The sequence below is a fragment of the Siniperca chuatsi genome, linkage group LG21, assembly GCF_020085105.1.
Source record: "Siniperca chuatsi isolate FFG_IHB_CAS linkage group LG21, ASM2008510v1, whole genome shotgun sequence".
Taxonomy (NCBI): Eukaryota; Metazoa; Chordata; class Actinopteri; order Centrarchiformes; family Sinipercidae; genus Siniperca; species Siniperca chuatsi.
In genome coordinates, this window is record NC_058062.1 from 21,999,230 (window position 1) to 22,010,237 (window position 11,008).

Below are 11,008 nucleotides of genomic sequence, written 5' to 3' on the forward strand. Positions count from 1 at the left end.
ACAAAATTAGGTCCTGAATTGTTATGAGATATTATGGAAGCTGAAGTGAGCAGCTGGACGAAGATACAGTTCTCAAACTAAACCTTCACATGAAGGAGAGAAATTCCTAAATAAAGACATTTTCTGCTCATACTGAAATACATTTCACTGCTCATGCATGCTTATGCGTGTTACTTCACGGCTTAACATTTTGAGTAAAGAATGTTAATACTTGGTCAAATGTACTTGGGAAGTGGGAAGTTTATTTATTTTTTCTCACACGGGTCTATACAGGCCTGTGAAATGACAGTAGGAAATGGATAGCATTGTTGTGGTGATGCTCCAGAGGGAGGCCTGATCTAAATATCAATTTACAGTCTCATAAACACTTTTAGTCTGCATGGGGAGTCTGAATCCTCCTTTGTCCAGATTGCGGGTGTCGACTTTCAGCCTTTGATATGAACTAAATGCGGATTTGTTTGCACATTGTACGGGTATAGTTTAGCGGAGGGGACGACCAGAAGTTGCCAGTTTACATATTGATGTATTTAAATATATAAAACCTACTGGAGACTAAATCGGGATTAAAAGAATTTATTAAGTGTTGCACTATAGTTTGATTACTGGTTTACAGGCGTTATAAACAATATGGACAGCATAATAGTGTGTTTTCGGCTATAAGCAGGGCACAGACAACACTGACAAACAGTAAAACACAGACTATAGACAGACAGTTACATCAAAGCAGGCAGAAAGGTTTTGCATTACAGGATGCCTCTGTTGAGAAGGTTTCTCAGAGGGCTTTTTTAAACCTTATTTTGCCCTTTATGTCCTTTTTTATTGGTCTTTTTCTTCCATTTGTTGACGCACACTCGTACGCATAGTCCCAGTACGTCAGGAGTATACCAGTTTCCTCATTTTTTGTAATTTCTCTGAGTTCATTCTTAATGTATAACACGCAAATACACCATGTCCCTTCACTAAATCGTCCAAAGCGCAGGAACCCGTATGCTAGGGCGCGCTGCTCTTCACTTTGGCCACGAACTTCTTCTCCTTCACCCTCCTGTTCTGGAACCAGATGGTGATCTGGCGCTCCGACAGGTTGGTCGCGGCGGAGATCTTCCTCCTCTTGTCCTTGGTGATGAATTTGTTGGCAGCATACTCTTTCTCCAGTTCTTTGAGCTGGAGCTTAGTGTACGGTATCCGCTTCTTCCTGCCTCGGCGGAAAGGCGAGCTGTCGTGCTGGTGCGCCACCACATCTGTTAAAAAGCGGACAAAGAGAAGAGGACAGACTGGCGGTCTGAGGGCGAGGTTGCACACACCGGGACACACTTCCACACTTCCAGCAAAGTGTAATACAGACAAAAGTATACTGTGTTGCATTTAGAGTTTGCAGCTTAAATGAAGAGAACAGCGACTCTATGCTTGGAGCTGATTGGACACCCATCCTGCGACACAGACAGACAACATGGTGGATGTCTGCTGTCTGCAAGCAGCACGACCATGCGACTGCAATTCAAGCTGACCTGCACCTTCTGTCCTCAGATATAGTGTGCATATTTGTGTATGCACATGAAAATAAGTATTCTGGAAACCTTTTTGTATCCTGATTGTTTTGTTGTGATTTTTACCATTGCATAATTTCAGTTGTGTGATAAATATATATCTAGATTTGAAAAGAGCTGTCATGTCAAATTAACACAAATCACAAATTAAAACAGTTCAATGGGATCTGTGTGCTGATAGTTATATTATTCTGCTTGTGTTATAGTGTTAAATCAGTGTTAACAATACAATAGGAGCATTAGTCACTCGATAATTAGCTTATTATCAGGTTAACAGATGATGATACCAGCCAACACATGACCTTTTGATTAATAAATGGCCTTGCCTTAACGAGCATGATCAGGCAGAAAAACTCTAAATATTAATAGTGTCCCCTACAGTAACAGATACGAATGCACAGTTCATCTCTAAGTTACTGACATTGTGATAAACTGATGGCCCGCTTCAAACAGCTTGTTTTATTTTGCGCACCAGTTGCACAAAACGCCCTCAGGGATTGTTGAGTTGTGATTAACATCAGCCACAAGTCTCTGCATAAAGCACTGTTTATTATAGAGAACTCGTCTTAATGACTATGTAGCTTTATTCCAAATTTATGAAGACTGCATTTAATTAGCAGAGCATAGTAAACATGTCATCAAATTGGTTACTTTAAAAGGAAAGTCTATAATTTCTTCCTAATAACATATGTAAGCCTATACTTAATTCTACACAAACTACACAAACTTCCTTTAAATACCCCGACTGAACAATGATTGTTTAAAGGAGAATACAGACGGTGTATTACCAGCCAGCGCGGACTTCCAGAGGTGTCCGGCCTGTCCCTGATCCTTGGAGCAGTACATCTGTCCCCCCCAGCCGTTAGTCAGAGCCCAGGGCTGGTAGCTGTCCATGGGGAGCAGGGTGTCATGGCGCGGCTCCCCGGTGCCCAACGTTTGGACCACCGACACGTCCAGGTAGCTGGCCATGGACTGGTACGGGCTCGGGTAGCCGTGGTAAAAGGCGAACTCTTTGGCCCGGTGGTTCGAGTATTCGTCAGAGCTCACAGTCGTGTCCATATACTGTGAGCTCAGCGCGGCTCCGGCCGCCTGGGTGCAAGACTTCAGAGAACCCCGCCCCATCCTGCACTGGTAGTAGCTGTTACCAAAGTAGCTGTATGGTAACGCGGTGGCGGCAGAAGAGCTCTGGTGCGGCACGGCAGCCGCTGGACACGGTCCAGCCGCGCACTGCTTCCCCGAAGACGCGCCTGTCTCGCTAGAGCCTGAAGCGGACACGTCCACTGTGGAGTAGCCAGCCGAAGAGTGCACCAGGCCGGATGGGTGGCCCAGAGCAGCGGCGGCTGCCGAGTGCGCCATAATATTGCGGCACTGGCTAGCGGCGAAGTTTCCGCTGCCCACCAGCCCCTCCATGTTCTTGTTCAGGTCGTCCAGGTTGTTGTCATACACAAACATTACCGTTTCCGCTGGCCAGCGAGGGTTTAGGACCAGGGAGGCTGTCATAGGCGCTCCTTTTCCCGGTCTGGCCTCCTTTCGTCGCCGTTTCCTCTCTGACTCTGTCCGGTCCTGTGCACTAAGCTGCTACATTGGCTGAACTAGGTGAACTGGTGCTGATTTATTACTCTTTGACCGTTGGCTCTCCTGCTCACACACGGCTCAACAAATTCACATGTACTGTCACGCGCACTGTCATAGCACGCGTGCGCTGCCTTGCTGCACCGTTTAGTGTCGGCCCTCGCTCGGAGGCAAAGACTCCCGGTAACCGGCCGGACCTCCAGTTACATCCCAGCCGCAGCCTTGACGCAACAAGCCCCCGAGACAGGAGAGGAGGGAGGGCGCGTGTCCATTGGATAGAACCGAATGATCACGTGATGGACAAAGGAAAAAAGAAGGAGAAGAACCGACTTGCTGGGGATTGTCAGTCATAGAAAAAATATTTTTATGAGGTTCGAGCTGTGGTAGAGATGAGCATGAGCTTCGTGAAGCGGTTCAGCTCCCCGAATATGCCGTTTTTCCTCGTGCAGCTGCATTATGTCAAACTCAAGTCAATAATTTTCTACTGTTGCCAGGAAGCGTGACCTTATCATTGTGAGTTTAGAAACAAAAAAATAATCACTTTAACAGACATGCGCGTTGTGCGTAGGCTAAATACGAGCGCGGGCGTATGCAAACGGAATTGCCAATACTTGAACTATTGACTAGTTTATATAATTCATGTTAGTTAGCCTACATATTGTCTTTAGTCTACAATAAGTGTGAAAGCACCTGCAGTAGACACAAGGATGAAAATATGAAGTAAATTAAAAGTATTTTGACAATATGAAAACATTTTATATGAAAAAAAGAATGAACTTTTTGTTAATAATTATATGCTTAATTCTTCTAAATATAATCTATAATTATTTGAACTCGGGTGTAAAAATGCTAAGTATTACACACAGTTATGGACACATTTAAAGACGTATAACCGGTGCTGCCAAACGCATGAAAAAAGTTTATCGTTGTCATGAAAGTATTTCAAAAATCATAACGTACCAGGAGTATTTCCAGCTTTTTAAAAGAAACATTTGATTATTAAAATAATTGTACCCGCTTGGACATTTCTCAGAATAAATTTTTGTGTGCTTTTATCTGCTCCGCTCTCGCACCATCTGACTGAAGGAAGCGTAAAGGGGATTTATGGAAGGGATTTGGAGGTCTTAAGATTTGAAAAATATGGTGGTTCAGAAAGATTTTCACGGCACTTCTGAGCCGTGAATTTATGCGAGAGAGGGTCTCAAACGGCGCCTGGTGCTGTTTGAAATGAATTCTTCTGACGCTTTTCTTCCACAAAGAACTTTAAGATATTTTAGTGTACACTCTGCATGCAGAATGCTCTCAGTTTAGCGTTTGCGATGCCTATAAGACGCCATGTTTTTGCATATTAATTCAAATGGAAGCATGCAGATTGAGCATTATTATATTTTATTTTATTGTACATTATACACATTATTTGACACAAATTTGGTATCTGTGGAAACCATGAGATCATGAATAATCTCTGTGGTTGGACAAGCTTGCCAGCCACACAAGAATGATGTTGTAATGCTGAAACTTACATTGGTGCAGCGGAACTGAAGAGGTAAAAGCTGAGCCCTTCTCGCTAAAGGCTGTTAAAAGTGGGTTAGTATTTCATTTAATTTTGTCTTGTTTGACTTTATTTTATTTTTGGTTGGGTCATCGGGGAATCCGCACTGGTAGGCTATTGGTGTGATTTTTTTATTTTCCTTTGTAGGGACCTAGGGCCTGGAGAAGTCTATGTAGCTTTGTATGTGTACCGCAGAATTGATTCTGTAAAATACTCTATTTTTGCATTAGATCTCATTTTAAAAAGCAGTCACGTTTCTATCAGCACTATACAGCAGCAGCAGACGTGAGAAGCAGGTGATGGTGGCAGAAGCAGCGGTTAGCAGTGTGGATGAGAGCGGGGCAGTAAACACACAGATGTGGCTGTTTTCTCCACTGTTACTTCCACTGCGTATAGCTAGCTTGTCAATCTGGAGCGTGCAGTAAGTAGAAATAAACTACTACTTGTTTGAGCTTTGGAGGAGACTGAATTAATAATAGGCTACAGTATGTTCTGAGATGATGGCAATTTTTTCAAGTGAAGAAAAACGCCACATTCGAATGCACAGATGAAGTATAAAGTATTTAAGAGCATTTGAAATGCTTTTGGATTCAAAACAGCGGCACTTCAATTTGAATTTGAAGTTTTAAGCCATTATAGCCTATATTTGTGACTACGAGAAATGACTAAAAGAAATGAAGAAGAATCGAGCCGTTTGTTCAAGTATTTCTTTCTTTCTGTTTGTTTGTTTTTCTATTATGTTTAATTTATCTTTTTTTCCATTCGAGCATTTGGCAATTAAAGATGAATGTAGTCTTTCAATATGAATAAAATCAAATCAGATAAACAAGACATAAAAAGAAAAAAAGAAAAAACTCAACTGAAGAAAATTATAAAGAGTACGGTCTAGACCCACTCTATAGAAAAAGTATAATTAGATAACTTCTGTTATGCGCTATATAAATAAATACATTGAAGAATATCCGCTCTTGAAATCAGTAGTGTTAATATACTATGAAGCTATTAGAGGAGTTTCAAATTTGTATATTGCAGGATAGTGAATGTGGTTGTGAATGTGAATTCACTCTGTGAAGGTGTGTGTGCGGAGTTATATGCCTCCATCGCAAAATATAATAACGCCTGAACATTAGTTCACTAACTGGCTACTCGGTTAAAAAGCTTTGCATTTAATTGTCTCTGAAGGTTTCACATACACTGTGGGCTTGCAGACAAACATCCACGTGCACACACACAAACCACCCAGACAGACAGTCTCTCTCCCACAGTGTTGTGGTGTGCTGGGAGGGGGGGTAGACTGGCCCCTTAGGGTCAAGGTCAAGTTTAACACAGAAAGAGAGTGAGGGAGGGGAGGAGGGTGCAGACAGAAAGACAGGCAGATGTAATGAGCTCAGGTTCAAGGCCACTGCACACCTCGAAGCTTCTCCTGTTTGTGTGTGTGTGTTTGCTACCGTGCAGATGACACGGAAGACGCCATGCTGTCCCAGGATGGGCACCGACACGGTCCAATATAACCAGTCTAACAGGTATAAAGACAAACATCCCGACTGCTCAGTCCATAAATCATTAACTAAAATCTAAATCCGCCTCAACTCAGGATGAAGAGACTCGTCACTGAAGGAAACTAAATCACAGTCGGAAAATCCCGCTAGCATGGGTTTTTACATCATCACAGTTCTCAATGAAATAGCTGCATTTGTATTTTTTTTCTCCCATAGTCGAGTAACGTGTATACTTATCTGCCGCCACAATTTAGTGTCAGTTTTAATTTAAATGTAGCCTACTCAGTATGTGCTAAATAATGTTGGCAGCACTGTGCATTATAATAACTCGCAGCCGTTTCGACATTTTCAGACAATCTAATCCTAAAATATTTACTGCTGGTCAGAATCGGCAAACAATGCGATCATGGAGCCATTTGCACGTATTATTTTAGCTGTTTGATATGATTTATGTAGATTTTAATTTTCTTAAATTACTTGCACGTGCAATTCAGTTCAGTTCAATTCAATTGAAAATACTGTATTCGTTCCTCAACGGGCAATTTGAGGCAAGCGAATTTAACATAAATACACTTAATTCATTCACACACATAAAAACAATCTAAAAATACAATTATGATATTGTAAGAAAATAGTTGAAATACGCAAGGCTTAATAGCAGTGGCAATGAAATACAATCACAATACAGCGTTACAACGTGCCCACTGAAATGGGTTTTGAAAACCTTAATGCTGAGACGCCAAGAAACATGGATGGATGACTGCATAGGCCTAGTAACCTGGTGCTTTTATCCTAGTGGCCTACCGGACCTACCGGGACCAGAGGCCAGGGGGCTCCCATAACCAGAGCCTTTGAAGTGACTGTTGAAGTGCTCCTGATCTCCTGATATTGTGCATCTGCACTACCTAATCCGATCTGATAGCATATGTATTTTTATTGTAATTTTGTTTATTTGTTTTACCATAGTACAGCTGCATATTGAATTAGTTAAGGAAATTAAATATACAGTATTCGATGCAACAAAAGCTATTTTTGAGAAAATATAACCTGCATTACAGCATTTTGTCCTCCATCTACAACATTAACAAAACACTGAGGTCAGCAGCACTTTACAGGTATGGTTAACCTGCAAAATGTAGCTGTAGAAGACGCAAAACAATGCGAGCGGCACGTGGGCTCTATACATGCGTACTGTACCTGGACAAGAATACTGTTAAGAGACGGAAACCGTCTGAAATCATTAAATGACGAAACTCAGGTAGGCCCTGTACGATTTTATTTCCCAAAGTCAACATAGACATGATGAAAATAAACCAGCAAGATAAGACAATCAGCGTTCAATAAAATAAATGAAATCATGCATTCTTGGCCATATGGCCATGTGGTAGAAAATAGTTTGGGGTTTCCTGTGAGTGGTGAATTTCAGGTAATGAGTTTACAAAGTGCTGCATGCTTAAAATGTCTTCCTGCACTTTACCATTTTGTCAAAATATGAAGTGATACATGCTGTTTCTCTGCACTTGATATAAAACAGCAGACCCTAACCCTAACCCCTAGTGTTGAGAAAACCTTAGTTCAGGCTTCATCTCATCCTCTGCATGGCAAATGGCTCTAACACAGGGCTACGAGTATCTTGCTTTATTGCTTTATGTTATTTTTATCCATCCATCCATCCATCCATCCATCCACCCACCCATAAAATGTCACTCATCATCGGTCTCCCTCACATGACAATATTTTTAAATTCTTTCATTTCACAATTTTCAGTTTAAGGAGAGCTGACAGTAAGCACATCTGCATCCTTTTAATAACACACTGACAGTCAGTGCCTCTCCAGGATCAGCTGAGGGTGAATGCCTTGCTCAGGAGTATCCTCAGCAGTGTTTAAGGAAGGAGGAGCAGTGATTTCACCATTAATCTTTCACTGCCATTCAACGTCATATTTTAGTTAACTGCTCAATCAGTTGCTTAGTTTGGAACATTATTATCCACATTGTTGAAAATTGTCGCAGGCTTCACCACAATGCGTTGAAAACCGCAATGCATTGAAAACCATAAATTACAACGGACAATACAGTTGATGAGGACAAACAGCAGGATGACAATATCAAAACACAACATGATTTAATAAACATAAAAACAGTGAAAATACAAACAGAGAAGGGCTTTGTTATTTGTTTATACCTGTAGTCTGGAAAGATTTGTTCCTTATATTAATCTATATTTCTCATTTGGTTGCATCTGGGGCTTATAGCTAGCTATATTTGCTATTTTCTGACATTTTAATTGATTCCTAACAATCAGATTTCCAAATCACTTATTCAAAAATAAAATATTACTACCAGATTCTATTCATCATTTCCAGGGTTTATACTTACTGCAAAATAATTTCACTTCCTAAGTAGATTTGTGACTTTCTTAAAAATATAGCCAGTATTTTCTGTGACTTTAACAGTTCCAAGACTTTTCAAACTTCTGACAATTTCTATGGGGGATCCTGTCAAAGTTTGCAGTTTATCAGGAGTGTCTTGTGTGCTGCTGGGGATATTTTAAACAAAATACTGAAGTAAAAACAAGAACAAACACTAAAATTAGATTAGATGTGACCTATCGCTGTCTATTAACAGTGTTGAATATTTCATTTTTTCCTTTTTGTTTTAAGATCTTTGCAAAAGAACATTATATACAGAGCATCTTCCTCAGTGTGATCATTGCCTGTGGAAACTGAATATTTAAACTGGACATGAGGTGGGAATGGATTGTTTGTGTAAACAAGTTTAAACCAGTGGGGTATTAGTGAGAGGGAGAAAGGCAAAGGGTCACAGGGGTGGTTATTTCAATCTATTTTACTTAACAAAGCTTGTGCAAGGGGAAATTATACTTAATTTCATGAAAAGCAATGCCAGTTATAAAAAACTGGTGGGTCCTTTTTTAGGAAAACATTAACCAAATCGTTACCCTCACCCATGCACTAATCCAAATAGAGGACCTGTGTTAACGGCATTTGACAAATATACCAGTTTCTAGTCACTTTACCAAACATAGGACATGATACAAAACAAATTGTTGTCTGACTGGAGTTCTTTACCTTCTACATCAGCATGCGATCACCTTTAACAACTGATTTTCAGGAAGCGACAGGAACGATCATTCATATGAAAATAAAATTAAAATGAAAAAATTGTTTGTTTTTGTAATTTATTCTGAAAGAGTCGTACATTATGATGTGTAAACACAGCCCATAAGGTGAAAGTATTTTTAATTTGTCATGTTGGCTGTGACTGCTTCCCAGATTTCCAACATTTCAATTTTGGACAAACTGCATGTCTCTTTTGCTTTAATCTCATGGTCTTCTTCAGTTCACAGGACCAAAGTCAGTTTTTCCATACTTAGGTCATGTGATGATGACTGAGTCATCTTGATGACATCCGAGCAAACTCCTTCCACTGAGGAAGACAGGGAGATGTGGTTGAAAGCTGCAGACAAGGCTGGTAAGTGGACCATGAATTAAGATTTTTTGTTTCAAGTTCAAGAATGAACTTTCACAATTAACTTTTGAAAGTTCTGCAGTTCTGTACTTCTGTGCCTTATAACATTTAACACACAAGACTAGGTAAAACATTTAATAAAATTCTAATATATAACAGTCTATATGGAGTTTTAACATCTGTGTGGTTTCACTTCACTGTTTTTCACAGTCCTGAATTCCATACAGGAAAGTGTATTTAGTCACAGGAGTTTTTCAGCTTAATTTTATTTCTTTTTTGGTAAGTTCCGCTATAATATTTAAACCTTGCTCAGTCTTGAGAGAACATATGGGTAAAAATGCCACCATATAAACCTATGTGTTGTGCCTGCAGCTATTGTGCAGCATGGTTGTCGCTCCGCCTCCATGCGGAACACACCTCTCATTCAGCTTCATACTTCATTATTACTGCGGCTCATTAAACTGCCTGCTGCCATATCTGACGCCTGTGTGGAAACAGGTCATGAAACTGAAGAAATTAAAGCTTGATGCAGTCGGTGGCCTGTTTGTTTCTTTACACTGGTCTCCTTGATGTTCAGCAGTTGTGACAACAGACAAATTATTCTGTGGGTTAGTAAACAGCCTGCTCCCTCCGTATTGGCATCCATACCAGCTCCTTGAATTATATGTCTCACTTATCTAGAAGGCAAAGATCTTGAGTTGAAGATCTAGCAATCTTCATCTAGCTATTAAGGTTGGTAGATTCAAAAATATTCATATTTTGATTTAGTCTCCATCTACAAGACAGCCTGAGGATAAGGTAATGATGCAGGACTGTAACTCATAAGGCCCTGAGTATCTCAGTTGATATTGCACTTTAGTGGTGCATAGTATAAAAATTTGGAGAAAAAATCCACTGACACATAGTGAACCTGGGCCTTTTGGGGTCAGGATACCTGGGGTTCTAGGGCTTTGAGGCAGTTGTCCACTTTGCCTGGTTGGTAACTCAGCCTTGGTTGTATGATGCTAAACAACACAAAACTGGTTCAGTCCAGTGCTGGACACTCAGTGGTGTATTGGAGGTTAGACTGATATAAATCTTATATGATCTCTGCATGTTGTGTGTTTGATGGTGATGTAAATGAGCCTTAGAGGAAACCGGCAGCATAGAGACAGAATTTCACAGGTTCAACAGCACAAATCAGCAGACTAAATCACATTTAACATAGCAGCCTTCCATCCAAACAGTATGAGAATTGTGGTAGGTTAATCCACCTATTGGTAATTCTGCTGTAATTTCCACCAAGGTGAACAGTAAATAAATATATTTTACCATCGTTCCAGTTACTACAGATTAGCTGGAGGGAATGGCTGG

At 40.5% G+C, this 11,008-nt stretch overlaps 1 protein-coding gene across 2 annotated transcripts; it reads right to left on the minus strand.

Moving 5' to 3' along the window:
* Positions 1 to 222: 222 nt before the first annotated feature.
* Positions 223 to 3,375, minus strand: hoxb13a (homeobox B13a). Of its 2 annotated transcripts, none has more exons than XM_044182201.1 (2): positions 2,333 to 3,375; positions 223 to 1,235 (listed from the first exon to the last, which is right to left on the minus strand). In XM_044182201.1, exons 1-2 carry the CDS (start codon positions 3,042 to 3,044, stop codon positions 991 to 993), a joined length of 957 nt encoding a protein of 318 aa, XP_044038136.1. In that variant the 5' UTR covers positions 3,045 to 3,375; the 3' UTR covers positions 223 to 990. The 2 variants fall into 2 exon arrangements, with proteins under 2 accessions (XP_044038136.1, XP_044038135.1); XM_044182200.1 differs by having other exon boundaries at positions 223 to 1,238; positions 2,333 to 3,368.
* Positions 3,376 to 11,008: the final 7,633 nt, after the last annotated feature.

Excerpts from the sequence above, each read along its gene's own strand:
- hoxb13a (XM_044182200.1), bottom strand. The coding sequence starts at position 3,044 with ATGACAGCCTCCCTGGTCCTAAACCCTCGCTGGCCAGCGGAAACGGTA. Across the intron at positions 1,239-2,332 it reads CTGGAAGTCCGCGCTGGCTG|ATGTGGTGGCGCACCAGCAC; the intron begins GTAATACACCGT and ends GCTTTTTAACAG.